Raw genomic sequence first — 15,801 nt, 5'->3', positions numbered from 1 at the left:
CCTCCTTCACACGTGAAGTTCCTTTCACTGTGGGTTTCAATCTGGAAAACCTGTGTGGAAATCTGTTGTGGCAGAACAAATCATTAAGCCTGGAATGTGTCTGCCAGCTTGTATGTCTCCTACATACTGTTGGCAATTAAGATAAGGTCCCTATGCTATCAAGGCAGCAGAGAAAGAACGGTTATACAAAAGACTTAGTGATCTTCAATAGGCAAACAGACAAACCAAAACCAGAGAAGGGTTACCCACAGGCTATAGCACCCTGCAAAGTCTGCCTGTGAGTCAGCTCAGGGAGGCCCAGCCCCTTCAGGAGAGCCTGATTTAGGATCGGCCCCTGCTTCCAGGCTGGGCTGGGCTGCATTTCCTCACAAGACCCAGTCTTAATAGCAACTCCCTAGCTGCCTAAAGTGTCACATTTTGCTCATTCCCAAGCCTTCTCCCCCACCCCTTTCCCAGACAACTTGCTGGTGAGCAGGGGGTGTTGTAAGCCACCTCCAGCCTCTTCCTTTGGTGACTGCTGTTAAGCAACTTTCAGCTCCTCTCATTGCAATAGTATGAACTTCCTCGGGAATCCCAGGAGCCACACAGCAGCTTTTCTGCCGGTTTGCTGGCTCCTTTTGAATATTCTGAAACCTGGGCACTGCCACTCTTACGACAACCGCTATGCTGGGTAAGTGGAGCCAACTTCTTGTCCTGCGAGGCTTTGCTTGTATGAGAGGGGTGTTGTTTAGCCCCCATGTGCCTCACCATTTTGTTGTTTGTGGTTTCTGTGTGACTGAGGGCTTCAGAGTCCCCTCCATAAAATGTATAAACAGCATCCAGTATTGGTTCAGTTGGCTGAGAACGTATTGTAGACAATAGTCTGCTATCATACTGTTTAGAGTGTCCCAGCCACAGCTGGGGCCTCAAAATTCAATGGGAAAGTGTCTCTGGGGTGCTGTGGCTAGTATCTGCAGTATTTGCCTTGGTTGATGCTCAGCATAAAGAATACTGTTGTACCACATGAAATATGACCTAGAAATTAGTGTCCTTTAGAATGGTGCACTCACTTCAGCAGTGGGTTAAAATTTACCTGTGACTTATTGAAGAGCTGAATATGATTTTAAAAAAAATGTTAGTTCAGGGTGATTGTTAGATATTTCAGATCGACACAAAATAAGCAGAATAAAAGTAGTCAACTGTAAACATGCTGGTATTTTTAAGAAGAAGAAACCAGTTTTCCCCTCTCTGTAGGTTAGCAGGCTCTGAGAAGGCAATCTCAGGGAGGCCCAGAGCTGGGACTAAAGAAATGTACCACTGTGCACGCTCTTATTATCTTGAAGGCTTGCTGTGGCACAGACAGCGTGCGCTTGGCTCAGATTTGCAGAGTGCTGATTTTTGAATCTGGAAATTATAGAATGCCTGCATTTTAGAAAGGAACCTTAACTAGATCCTCTAGTTCAGTTGCTTAAAACCAAGGAGGAGAAGTGACATTACCGTACCACTCAGTTATCTCCAGTGGAAAAAAATTAGCATCCCAAAGAAAAGTTGCTCATTTTAGGACTTGTATGTGGAGCTTGTGAGAGTATGGAATGCAGAATTGTGTTTCTCTTTCTCTCCCCGAGGAACTGGAAGCTGCTTTTGTTTAGTAATCTTCCAAATACAGAATTTACAGGGAGACATTCACAAACATGATTTTAATTGGGGAGGGCACAGGATCAAGTGGGAAGGTGTTTGGTGAAATAGAGGTGGGAATATAACCTTAAAATTTTCCACCTATATTTTTTTTTCTTGAGGCACAGAAGGGCATTTACATCCAAGAGGTTATTTCTAGTCTCCTGCACAGCAAAGCTTTATATCCTATAATTTGTCATGTGCCACACAACACTCCTTAGAGATGTGAGCAAAGACTGCTTAATGACCGACCTGCACCCTAAGGCTGTGGAGGAGTCAATCGCACTTTTGAGCTGACGTCAGACCAGACAATGAACATATCAACAGTGTAGATGTGCCCCATGTGATACAGGACCGCACTCCTCCACTCAGCTGCGTCCCTGTGCACAATTCCTTCAGTATGTGGCACTCATTAGCAATAAGTTACCAAGCTTGCTTCAGCTGAGCAGGTGTGCATCCTTTCCCAAGCACCACTGAGTGTACGACAAGTATGGCCAGCAACATCTTTTCTTTCAGAATTTTTAAGAAATGATGCCACTTCTTAGGGAGATAGTCCTGCCTCCTCTCTTGCTGTGCACTGAAGGTAGTAATCACCATTTCTTTTAGCCTGCAACATAAGATAGTCCCGAATGTATAAATTACCAGATGTCTGAAAGTTGAAAGGACAAAAAAAAATGAGATGAAAACTGAGAAGCTGAAGAGCCTCTCACTATCTGTCCATCATAATAGAAGCCTAAGGCCTCTTGAAAATCTGAACTGTTCTGGGTGTTCCCTCCATTTGAAAACGGAGAACTTTAACTCACCTTCAAGACACAGAAAGCCATTCTCTCCTTACCAAGGACAAATGCTTCTCTGTCTTGGGCGTGTTTTGCTTTGCTTACTAAGGAACCACTTTGTCCATATTTAGCTCTTAGGAATCAAGAATCTGGTAGAAAACAGGGTAAAACGGGAATGTCGCCTTCGTCTTTGCTGCTGCCGGTTTAGCATGACTGTAGGCTGCCTTATTGTTATCCCTTCATAGGTTGTGTTGATTTCCTTGCTAATAATTATGGGATAATCTTATTCCTTGCATTATGGAAAAGATATTTGGCAGGTCTTAGCCAAATACATTACTATGTGATTGTCATCTGCAGGCCCCTGAGCATGAATAAAAATTAGAATATTCAGAAAAAAACACCATGCCCCTTCAGAAGAGCTAATGAGCAGCAGGTCCTCTCTATACAAACAATAACGGCTGAATAGAGCCAATGTGTAATAGAAGCTTCCTTGAAGTGTCTCAGGAAATCAGTTTAAAAATGAGTTTGAGAAACTACAGACCTATAGGGAAATCTGAACACAAAGACCTTTTTGGGTAACTCTATCAGATCACACATCGCCAAGGAAGATTTAAAAAGACAGAAGAGAACAAAGCAAGGTCAACAATTTGACTTTCAATAATACTGCTTTACTACTGCTCAGCTAGAGGAAGGCTGCAGGAGCTAACAATGCCAAGTCAGACATTTCCATCAGAGGTCACTCAATAAACAAGACTCCCACACAGGCAAACACAACTCTGTCTTCTCTTCTTTCCCATCTTGTTTTCATGGAAGAATCTAATTATTTACTATACTATGTGGTTATAATAGGCAAATAATGATTTGTACCATAGGAAGGTGTGTGTGTGTGTGTGCGCGCGTGCGCGCGCACATCGCCCACAGTAAAGAAGCAGAGAGAGATGAACACTGCACTCAACTCACCTTTTCATTCTGCTTCAGTCTGGGACACTAACTTGTAGAGATTTGCTGCCCCCATTCACAGTAGATCTGCCCTCCTCAGCTAAATGTTTTTGAAAGCACTTTGACAAATACACATGCAGGCACTCTGGTTCATAGATAACTTACCTAAAGTCTCTGCAAGAATGTATTTAGGGTTCTCACCCACCTTTACCTAACTCTTCAAACTGTACCTTGCACTCCAATACTCATTTAGGAAAAAGTACTGCTTTTATCTTGTTTTGGAAAGAACATGATCATTTCAGCAATAAAGGAAATGTGTATCTTATAAAGGTGAAATTGGAAGTTTGATCTCAGATACCTTCTCTCGGGGGTGAGGGCATTACAGGTGGTCAGTCATTGCTTGGAGTGCAGGTGGAGCCCATAGGACATGGGAAGTACATAAAGGGGTACTTTAGATGCTTTAAAGATGAGGAAAAGCAGGACTGGAAGTATCTGTGGACATAGCCCTTCATCCTCATAAGTATTATCTCAATGCTCATTGTGTGCCAAGAGCATCAACCAACAGTAAATACCCTAGAAAAGTTGCGAGTTAGTGAAGAGACTGGCCCCCAACACAGAAACTATCCAGGGTATAAGTACTGCCTAGGATACACAGACTCTGATGAGGATCATGCTCATTGTACCAACATAGAGGGTTAGACATCTTTTCTCAAGCTGAGCATATCCTGATCTTCTGAGACTGCTGGGTCTCCACTATGAGGACAAAGAGGCCTGGCTTCCCACCCATACTGCTTGGTTGTACCAGCTTGCAATCCCACAAGCAATGGAGGAGTGTTTCTCTTTGTCCACATCTTTACCAGCATCTGCTGTCAACCTGAGTTTTTTTTTAAATATTTTTATTAGGTATTTTCCTCATTTACATTTCCAATGCTATCCCAAAAGTCCCCCATACCCTCCCCCCACTCCCCTACCCACCCACTCCCAATTCTTGGCCCTAGCATTCCCCTGTACTGGGGCATATAAAGTTTGCAAGTCCAGTGGGCCTCTCTTTCCAGTGATGGCCGACTAGGCCATCTTTTGATACATATGCAGCTAGAGTCAAGTGCTCCGGGGTACTGGTTAGTTCATATTGTTGTTCCACCTATAGGGTTGCAGATCCCTTTAGCTCCTTGGGTACTTTCTCTAGCTCCTCCATTGAGGGCCCTGTGATCCATCCAATAGCTGAATGTGAGCATCCATTTCTCTGTTTGCTAGGCCCCGGCATAGCCTCACAAGAGACAGCTATATCTGGGTCCTTTCAGCAAAATCTTGCTAGTGTATGCAATGGTGTCAGCATTTGGAAGCTGATTATGGGGTGGATCCCTGGATATAGAGGTCTCTAGATGGTCCATCCTTTCGTCACAGCTCCAACCTTTGTCTCTGTAACTCCTTCCATGGGTGTTTTGTTCCCAATTCTAAGAAGGGGCAAAGTGTCCACACTTCAGTCTTCATTCTTCTTGAGTTTCATGCGTTTAGCAAATTGTATCTTATATCTTGGGTATCCTAAGTTTCTGGGCTAATATCCACTTATCAGTGAGTACATATTGTGTGAGTTCCTTTGTGATTGGGTTGCCTCACTCAGAATAATGCCCTCCAGGTGCATCCATTTGCCTAGGAATTTCATAAATTCATTCTTTTTAATAGCTGAGTAGTACTCTATTGTGTAAATGTACCACATTTTCTGTATCCATTCCTCTGTTGAGGGGCATCTGGGTTTTTTCCAGCTTCTGGCTATTATAAATAAGGCTGCTATGAACATAGTGGAGCATGTGTCCTTCTTACCGGTTGGGACATCTTCTGGATATATGCCCAGGAGAGGTATTGCGGGATCCTCCGGTAGTACTATGTCCAATTTTCTGAGGAACCGCCAGACTGATTTCCAGATTGGTTGTACAAGCTTGCAATCCCACCAACAATGGAGGAGTGTTCCTCTTTCTCCACATCCTCGCCAGCATCTGCTGTCAGCTGAATTTTTTATCTTAGCCATTCTGAGTGGTGTGAGGTGGAATCTCAGGGTTGTATTGATTTGCATTTCCCTGATGATTAAGGATGTTGAACATTTTTTTAGTTGCTTCTTAGTCACTCAGTATTCCTCAGTTGACAATTCTTTGTTTAGCTCTGTACCCCATTTTTAATAGGGTTATTTGGTTTTCTGGAGTCTAATTTCTTGAGTTCTTTGTATGTATTAGATTTTAGCACTCTATTGGATATAGGATTGGTAAAGATCTTTTCCCAGTCTGTTGGTTGCCTTTTTATCCTATTGTCATACTCTCTGTTGAAAAGTCTGGTATAATTCTGACAGTTCTGCCTTTACATGTTACTTGACCTTTCCCTCTTTTCCCACAATGTTTTGAAAATAGCACAACATTTTCTTAAATATCTCTTTTAGTATATTGTTGGGTTGCCTTACTTTTGCTTGTTTGTTTGTTGATTTAGCAAAGAACCCCTGCCTTTAATAGTTTAAATAAATTCATTTTGTATGCATATAAAAATCCAGAACATCTATGGCTAGTTGGCAGTGCCAGTGTCCAGACCCCTGTGGTCCTGCACCTTTGACCTGGTCAACACCCAACTTGGAAATATGGTCCAGGAAGGGAGATTTTCTATCTATCTATCTATCTATCTATCTATCTATCTATCTATCTATCTATCTATCTATCTATCTATCAATCAATCATCTATCTATCTATCTATCTATCTATCTATCTATACTGGCTAGTTTTGTGTATCAACTTGACAGGCTAGAGTTATCACAGAGAAAGGAGCTTCAGTTGAGGAAATGCCTCCATGAGACCCAGCTGTAAGGCATTTTCTCAATTAGTGATCAAGGGGGAAAAGCCCCTTGTGGGTGGGACCATCTCTGGGCTGGTAGTCTTGGGTTCTATAAAAGAGCAGGCTGAGCAAGCCAGGGGAAGCAAGCCAGTAAAGAACATCCCTCCATGGCCTCTGCATTAGCTCCTGCTTCCTGACCTGCTTGAGTTCCAGTCCTGACTTCCTTTGTTGATGAACAGCAGTATGGAAGTGTAAGATGAATAAACCCTTTCCTCCCCAACTTGCTTCTTGGTCATGATGTTTGTGCAGGAATAGAAACCCTGACTAAGACACTATTTATTCAGTTTACATCTCAATATCAGCCCCCTCTCCTCCTAGAACCCCTCACGTGGATCCTTCCCTACTCCCCCTCCCCCTTTCCTCTGAGATATCACTTCCCAAACCTCAACTCCTTAAACCCCACCCCCTCCTCATTATTTGGTTTCTTTGGGTCTCTGGATTATAGCATTGTAAACACTTAAAGAAATGTTTGATGTCCTTAGTCATCAGAGAAATACAAATCAAAATGATTCTGAGATTTTTGCCTTACACTCATCAACATGGCTAAGATCCAAAACTCAAGTGACAGCACATCCTGGCAAGGATGTGGAGCCAGGGGAACACTCCTCCATTGTTGGTGGGCATGCAAACTGGTACAAACACGCTGGAAATAAATTTGACAGTTTCTCAGAAAAATGGGCATTGTTCTACCTCAAGACCCAGCTATACCTCTCCTGGGCATATACCTGAAAGATGTTCCATCATCCCACAAGGACACTTGCTCAACTATGTTTATAGGATCATTATTTATAATAGCCAGAAAATGAAGACATCCTAGATATTTCTAAATTGGTAAAGAAAAGGTGGTTCATTTACACAATAGAATACTACTCAGCTATTAAGAATGAGGACATCATGAATTTTGCAGATAAAATGGGTAGAACTAGAAAGTATCCTGAATGAGGTAACCCAAACCCTAAAGGTATGTGCTCACTTATAAGTGAGTACACTAATAAGTGGATACAGGAAGGAAGCTTTTATGTCACAATCTGCCTAACAGGAAAATGGAAAGAAAAAGCCGAAGTCCAGACATTTAACCTGTCCTCCATATGGACTAGAATTGGGCATATGGTTTAGGTATAAGAGACATTGTGAAGTATTGTCATTAGCTGAAGACCAGCTCTGGAAGCACTTGCTGAGGGACACTTGCAGGTTTGTAGAGGTCTCGGAGTCACTGGTGACTACAGCCCATTCTCATTTCAACTTCGTTCTCCAGATACAGAGGTTCCCACTTTGAAGTGATTGAAAACACATTGTTTGTATTTTGCAAATGCTCTTTCCAAGTCATCAACTGACAAAACTATGGAGACAGAAAGAAATAAAACAAAAATAAACAAACAAACAATACCCCAGTCTTTCTGTTTAATACCCGAGAAGGCAGACTCCCTGAAGATAAAAGGATTTGCAGAGTTAGTGTGGGGTTAGGACTGCTACCCAGGTCAGTGAGTTCTCAGCATCTCTCACAATTGACACTATGGCTCTAGGTGATTCTAGAAGCCATCTCAACCTTCCTTACTTCCTTGAATTACTGTGGATAAAGCCATATGGTTTGGCAAAACTGAGGAATCTTTAAAGAGGGAATATTTCATTTCTGTAAATATTTGTGAACTGCCTGTCTGTTGCTAGGCTCAGACCAGAGAGATGAAAGACCAACTCATACACACTACATAGTGAATAACTCAAGCACGTAAACAAGGAGTTTCAACCTAGACCCCCGTTTCCATAGAGAACATTTTTCCTGCCAGGTAAGGTCATTTAATCCAGACTGAAGGATGAAGGGAAGATCAAAGTTGGCTTCTCAGCTGTGAGAAGTTTCTTGAAGGACAAACAGAAATTTGAGGAGATTCTTATGTGTAATTATGCTGCCTTTTCCTTTTAAATAGTTGGTACGGAAAGGGCATGGCCTAGTCTCTCATAAAAGAAAACCAAAGCCTACCAGTTGAAATTTGAGGAAGGCTTTCTAGACCCAGAGGATAGTTTATTTCAAAGAGCTCCAAGAGACCTTGATGAGCTCTAGATAATCAGAGTGGCTTTGCTTCTTTCTCTAAGAGCAAGACATAAGCCAAGGCTGCAGATGCATGCAAAGGAGTGACATAGTTTTTCATCCATTACACACAAATTCTAATCTCACCTAATGTGGTAGAATATTAATATATTTTCAGCAGGGGATGCAGATAAATTTTTAAAAGAAAGTTCTTTCTGGAATCCCTGAGAAGGGAAGATGTAAAGGCAGATGGCTGTGCACAAGGCAACTAAGGCAGTGATGAGTCTAACCTGAGACCACTGCAATGGCATGAGAAATGAAAACGGGATGAGCTGAAGGACCAGTCAGGTGTAGAGCTGCAACAATTAAGTAATTAAATAGATACAAGAGGGAAGTGTACAAAATGGCTCACACTTTAGATCGAGTACTTAGACCAAAATCTTTACAGAGAAAATATAAATGGTATGCAATTTCTAGACATCTGGTAGAATACCCAGGAAGTATGCATTGACATGAAAAGAGAACCGAAAACCAGGGGAAATGTCAAAAAGGAGACTGATAGAAAGGTCTAGAAAGTAAGAAATACAGAAAATGATAGTTAAATGAATGTTTAGTGGTAACAAACAGGTCAGCACAGCTGAACACAAGGCAAAGTTGGGAGAAGAGCCCTGCAGAAGAGTGGAGGAAGGATTATCGGAACCAGAGCAGTCCAGGACCAGGAGAACACGACCCACAGAATCAACTAAGCGGGGCTCATAGGGGCTCACAGATCCAGACTGAAGCAACAATTCGGAGTCAGCCTGGGTCTGGCTTGGTCCTCTGCATACACACTGTTTGCATAGCTTGGTGTTCTTGTGGGACTCCTAACAGTGGGAGAGGGGTGTTCTGATGCATTTGCTTGTGCCTAGGACCCTTTTCTGCTCCTCCTCCTCCTCCTGGGTTGACTGATTTTCTCTCTCTCTCTCTCTCTCTCTCTCTCTCTCTCTCTCTCTCTCTCCCTCCCTCCCTCCCTCCCTCCCTCCCTCCCTCCCTCCCTCCCTCCCTCCCTCTCTCTCTCTCTCTCTTTCTTTCTTTCTTTCTTTCTTTCTTTCTTTCTTTCTTTCTTTCTTTCTTTCTTCTCTCTCTCTCTCTCTCTCTCTCTCTCTCTCTCTTTATTTCTTTCTTAAAGGTAAACTGAGGAGGAAGGAATGGTAGTGCTGGATGGAGGGAGACTGGAGATAAGAGAAACTGGTTGGAATATAAAGTATGCAAAGAATATATTTTTAAAAATAAAATTAAAAAAAAAGAGAGGTTACTTACCTCAGTTATTGCCAGGCAGTATCTATTGGTTTCCATAAAGGAAGTCATGTGTGATGTCATCAAAGATATCTTTCGTCAAATGGCTGAAAAAGCCAGAGCATATTGAAGACTGAATGGAATATGAAAAAATTAGCATTAACTGTGGACAATAATTTCTAGTGGCATATTTATCCCTGAAGGGAAGGTGGTCATTGGAGTGATGGGTTCAAACCTCAAGCCTGAAGGAACCCTTTACCATTCTGCTTTTAATTAAGGGAGGAATGGTGTCTGTTGTTGTGTCATTTAAGAAGAGTGTGAAGTCGTAGGTAGAAAGGAGGCCAAATGAATAGGAGATCTGAATAAAGGAGCAACTGCTAATAGATAGTTCACAACAGAACCACGACTCCAGCCCAAGAGTTTCTACTGGATAGTTTCATATAACTTCATGTGACAAGTAACATTGCCCATAAACTATCACTGTGCTTATAGCAGATGTGCTTATTCACGGGACAAGAATGTGTGTTTAAATACCTCTGCATGATGTCACAATGTAAGTAAAACAAAATGAATGTTGATAGCCTCCTAGTTCCTACCCATTCTGTAACTTTCTTTTCTCTGGGTCTGGAAGAAAGACTCCTCAGCCTATGTCTGGCTACTTTCTGTATCAGGCTAGTGGAACCAGGAAGAGAGAAAAGAAAAGTTAGAGAATTTCTTCCCTTCCTCTTGTTTCTGGTTTCTTTTGGTGCCATGGTTTGATGGTAGCTGGGTCTTGGATAAACATCTCTTGCTGGCACTTCCCTGCCGTAGTCCAGCTCTCTCTAGTCTCTAGGGTCTAATGCTGCTGTTCCTCAAACCCAGGGACTACCCATGCTCGGGTGCTTTCGCATCCCTGGACTGTCCATTCCTACCTGGTTTCTATCAATCCTCATGTTATCAAAAGACCTTAATTGAACCATCAGTGCAGAATTTCTCTTTTTCGGTGAAACACCTGGAATTGAACACACACACACACACACACACACGCACGCACACACACATTTAAAGAGTTTTTTTTCTAATGCAGTTTCTGGGGCTCTGAAAGGAAAAAAACATAAAAACAAAACAAAACAAACAAAGCCAAAAACATAATAGCAAGGCCAAAAGGGAAAGGAGATGACAACTGCTAATTTCTATTTCTCTCTCAGTGGAGGAAATGGCATTGTCTTTTGTAAATCAACATGCAATGCATGATACAATATTAGATGGTCATGTTAATAACTAATTGGAAAGGCTTGGCATCCATGCAGGTACATCTAGTTATAAAATTGCCTGTTTTCTCCCACATTTCTGAGGGATTAAGTTAAAAACTGTGACCATCTTGGTGTCTTCTTAGGAAGAACTGGGAATACCTTCTTCTCATCCATCTCCCAACATCCCATCTCCCACGCTGACTCCTTCCACACACTGACTGCTGATCCCACAGTGGCCATCACTCCTTAGCTCACATGGGGTTAGGATTTTTAGTATGTCTGTTTCTGTTTTTCTGAGAGCCTGTGTGGCCATTTCTAACCCCCGAGAGCTTATGTTTTAATTAAGCAGTTGATTGAAAGGATAAAGAGAGGGAGGGAGAGAGGACTGGTGAGAGGAGGTGACACATATGAGCAAGTAATCAAAGAAAAATGCCCTGTCATTAGGTCACCACAGGTTCTCTTGACGTGTCTCTTCCATTGTTTTCTCAACATGCCCACCTTGAACTTTAAGGTAGTTCAGTCTTAGGTTACCACTTGGTAAAGAGATGATGTTCACGGTGATACTCATTTATCATCAGATAAGAACTTGGTTTATTTTTACACATATAGAATCTTTTGAATGCATGACCTCATGGGCAATATTTTTATTCCCCCAAATTGCCTTTCAGAATTCCTATATCTTATCAGACTAATTCATGAATGAGATAAATGTCTGTTAAGTTCCTTTTATGGTCTTACAGATTCATAAAATGTGGCATTCTTCTATCCATCATAACTGTATGGGATGTGTGATATGATAACAGCACATATGGTGTCAAAATCACTAAACATCCTGGAGGTTGGAGGCCTTTGAGATCTGCCAGGATAGCTGGTTGTTTAGAGATGATGGAATATTTTCTTGTCTACAAGCTTCTAAATACTTAGCGTACTAAGAAGAAGATATTGTAGAGAACCCACTTCTCCTGTTTTTCAACCTCTGTGAAATATAAAGATATGACAATAAGTAATTACTAGAAAATCAGTATAATACCAAATTAACACAAACACACATACACACATACAAACACACACACATATATACATACACGCATACACACACATACACACACCTATATACACATACACATATACACCTACACACACATACACCCATACATACACACATACAAACACACGTACACACATATATACATACCCAGACATATACATGCACACGCGTGCACACACACACACACACACACACACCTGAGCATTTTTGCTCCTTGTGACTTTTTGCCTAAATTAAAAAATAATTTTCCTTTGCCTATAAAAGCTTGATTTGCTGAGATAGTGTATTATCAACCTAGTCACTCTGAATATCTCTATTTACTTGCATCCTTCCCAGTATCTTACCTTTCAATATTAGTTACTTTTCTTATTGCTAAAACAAAACACCTGACAAAGGCAACTTAAGGAACAGAAAGGTTTCTTTTGGCTCAGAGTCTGAGGTTACACACCTTCTGACTGAGAAGGCATAGAAGCAGGGGCTGAGAAACTGCCACAGTGTCCCCAGTCAGGACAGAGGCAAGTAGATGTGATGCACTGCTCTTCTCCTTCGTTTAAGTCTTTCTATTCAGTCTAAAATCACAGCCCATGGGACAATGCTAGGCCATTCACAGGGGCTCTGCCTCCCTCAGCTAAAGCTCTGGAAATGCCCCGTGAAACACAGCCGGAGCTGTGTTTCATAAATAGCTTTAAATGTAGGCAAGTTGACAGGGGAAATTAACTTTTCTTCTTCCCATTGCTGACCCAAAACTTTTTACTAATAAATGTCAAGAAGGGAGGGAGATGGGGAGGGAAACAGACAGGAAGGGTACACTTATAAATAAGGAGTGAAAATGTTAGTGTATTAGGTCACTGTGTACTCTTGACTGACAAGAAGGAGGGCCACAGCATCTTTCCTATGTCACCGCACTTCCATCCCTCCTGCTATGAGCTATAAAGGTGCTTTATCTCTTCTGTTCCTTCCAAGGCATCTCTCATCCTTTCTGTCAGCACTACTGATAGGCAACCTGCACATAACAGGCTGATTTAAAGCTGAGGAAGCCCAGAAGTCAGATGCTAAAGAGCCCTGCTTCAGGTACTCCTGAATAAAACACAGTCTCTTGGGGGATTTACATTCTAAAAGGGTGATTGAAAATTAATAAATCATGGTGTTGAGTTCAGATAAGGGCTATGGAAAGATAAAGTGCAGAAGAGGGATAAAGAATGTCAGAGAGCTGGTGGGAGGAATAAAGAGGCCAACCAGGAGTGATATGGCTAAAGCAGAAGTTTCTAGGCATAAGAAAGTGTCAAGGTGGGAGTCTCTGTAGCATGACCTTGAACAGCCAACAGCATCACTGGGAACTTGTTGGAAAGTTCCCAGTCCAGCAACCTTCTCTCCAGCAAGGAATGCTGGGAGTGGTGCCTGGACTTTAAACACCTCAGGCTGTGATTAAGCTAAGGTTTGAAAAGCAATGGAGAGTGTCAGAAGCGGAGGCAGTGGGGATCAAGGCAGGGCCTTAGTCTAGGCAAGCTGTGCGACATGCATCTTTAGTTGCTGCTGCTGTTCACCAGACAGCCATCTGGCCATCTGTTTCCCTTTGATCTGTGTGAACTGCCCAGAACCACACACAGTCTCTTGCCTGTATTTTCTTTTTCAGCACACTTTGGCCAACCCCCAACCATCTATACCTGTCCACCATTCGTGACCCAGTTCAAACCCTTCATCCTCAGCCAGCCAAGTCTATAATGTCTCCAGTTGGCTATGATTGCTCCCACCTAAGAGCCACAACACCCTCTCTATCCTGCACACCATTGTACTACCTGGGATCTACATCACTGTGTGGTTAGATCAGAAGGAAGTAGAGCCTTAGATGCTGTCTCCTCTTCTGTGTATCTGTATTCTCACCACACCTGAGGAGTATTTAACATGTTCAGTAAGAACCAGGATGGGTTTGTGAGTGGGTGAGTGGGTGGATGGACAGACTGGACGGATGGATGGATGGATAGAAAGGGCAGAGGGAGGGAGAAAAAGGTGGTCATGAGATAGAGAGAGAAACAAACTTGAAATCAAATTGCAGACACTGCCAGATTAATTTTGATATGGGGACAGCAGGGAGAATTACTTGAAAGCCATTCCCTCTTTAGCCTCAGAGGAATGTGGGAACCCCAGGGCTGATGCCTCTCTGACCATAGGTGTGTTGATCCATCTCCTGCCATTGTATTCTACCTGCAGATTGTCTTTGAGGCCTTAAAGTTCAGACTTGGTCTTAGGTATTTTGTTAAGTTTCTAGGCACCTAAGATTGCTTCAAACACCACTCTGCTTCTGTGAGATCACTGAGGCAAAACCACTGTTACCTGGCTGGTGCAAAAAGTACACACTGACCGGCGTGGGGGTCAGTGACTGCCTTTGTTTCCTTAGGTCTGATTTGGGTTCCTCTTATGTTTTTATTAGCACATATTAATTATACATAGTAATGGTTTATTATGGCAATTCAAAACATGTATCTAATACATTTTAATTACGTTCATTTTCTGGTTTGACCTTTTTGGGATAACTAGTTTTAGTATATAGCCAAAACTCATCTTTTATTCTCAGTCCTCCTGTAACAGGAATTAGAGGCATTAACATTAAACATGGCTTTTCACCACTGTCTTTTCCAATCTGGAGAAATATACATTGGTTTACCATCTGAAGAATGTATATAACCTCATCTGAAACTATAGACGGCTGATCAGTTCATTCATTTTGAGGATCATGTTTTATTTTTATTTTTTTCTCATTGCAAAACTAATTCTCATTAACCGAAAGCCTTTTATAAAGGCCTTCAGAAGTTTATTGTCTAGATTCTACTCTTCATTTATTTTCCATTTCTTTAGATGCCCTGATTCAGGAAAAACAAAGCTTGCTTGCAGGCCTACACTCAGCTCCCTAAGTCAGACCCCTGAATTAAGTTCAGGTTCCACAGAATTAAGATTGTGCTAAATGCACAGGCAGCTTCTTTAAAGTGAGCTTAGGGTAAAACCCTGAAGAGCCTATTAAAGAGAGGGCTGCACACTTGGCACAGAGGCCTCAGACTCAGGCTAATTCTTCACTGATGCTCTTAGCATGCTTCCTATGACAGGAGTTCCAAAGAATCCCAAGATAACCATGTTCATAAAATCAGTTGGCTCCTGTGAGAAAGTAGGGAAAGGGTGGAGAAAGAGAGGGACTGAAGGTTGGTTGATGACCTATGACCAATGATTTAATGTCATACCCACGTAACCAACACATGGCCACATTTCATCATATCATGAGAGACTAGTGTATCCTAAGTGCTGTAACCCTCCATACCTGCCATTACCATTAAGCACAATGCATTTGACAGGCTGATGCAATATAAGCAGCAATTCCCAACTCCTATAACACATAGACCACCAACATTATTCATGCATTTTATCTGGCTCTGAGCACAGGATATGGAGATGTCCATTTAATAATTTGGCTAGGCCTTTCATACCCATCTTTCTTGCCATTGACAGCAGCAAATGATCATGTTCTCTCATAACTCTTTTAAAACTTCACTTCACTTCCTCCTGGGTTCTCAGAATGCTCCTCATAATCACACATCACTTTGTATGGCAACCATTGATTTTTCCGAACTATAGTGTGTCCTCTTTGAGAAAAGGGATCTCATCTTATTTTGCTCAAATCCAACCTCTCCAAAGACTGGCAAATGCCTGTTATCTTACTCTTCACTAGTGTTGAGCTACATGAAATAAATTGCCAATACATGTGTTTTAAAATCTAAAATTACCACAGTTTCAGATGTTTCAATAACACAGCTGTTATTTCTGAATAATGAGCACATTTTCTCTGTCTGCAGAAATGCTAGCACATTTTTTGTCATTAAAGTAGATAAGATCTATCAACCTTACAGAACACACTGCTAGAGCTACTCAAGGTTAGATGTGTAAATGATTGTGGGGACTCTGCTAAAGATGTAGATCAATGTGACTTCAGAACTTAAT

General features: G+C 41.9%; 1 protein-coding gene across 4 annotated transcripts in view; it reads left to right on the top strand.

Annotated features, from left to right (window-relative positions):
• Window positions 1-228: 228 nt before the first annotated feature.
• Cpa6 (carboxypeptidase A6) overlaps window positions 229-15,801 on the top strand; it is a 424,263-nt gene continuing 408,690 nt past the window's right edge. For 2 of the 4 annotated variants that reach the window (NM_001289497.1, NM_177834.4), the window contains exon 1: window positions 337-670. Coding sequence is in view for 3 of the 4 variants with exons in the window: in NM_177834.4 (NP_808502.2) it covers window positions 555-670 (116 nt within the window). In the remaining variant the exon portion in view is untranslated. Of the gene's footprint in view, window positions 671-15,801 lie in introns of all 4 variants that reach the window. The other 2 variants (XM_006495545.4, XM_011238392.3) reach the window with 2 other exon arrangements.

This window comes from Mus musculus, chromosome 1, assembly GCF_000001635.26.
Source record: "Mus musculus strain C57BL/6J chromosome 1, GRCm38.p6 C57BL/6J".
NCBI classification, from domain to species: Eukaryota; Metazoa; Chordata; class Mammalia; order Rodentia; family Muridae; genus Mus; species Mus musculus.
The sequence above is the reverse complement of the archived record's forward strand: the minus strand, read 5'-3'. Positions and strand labels throughout refer to the sequence as shown.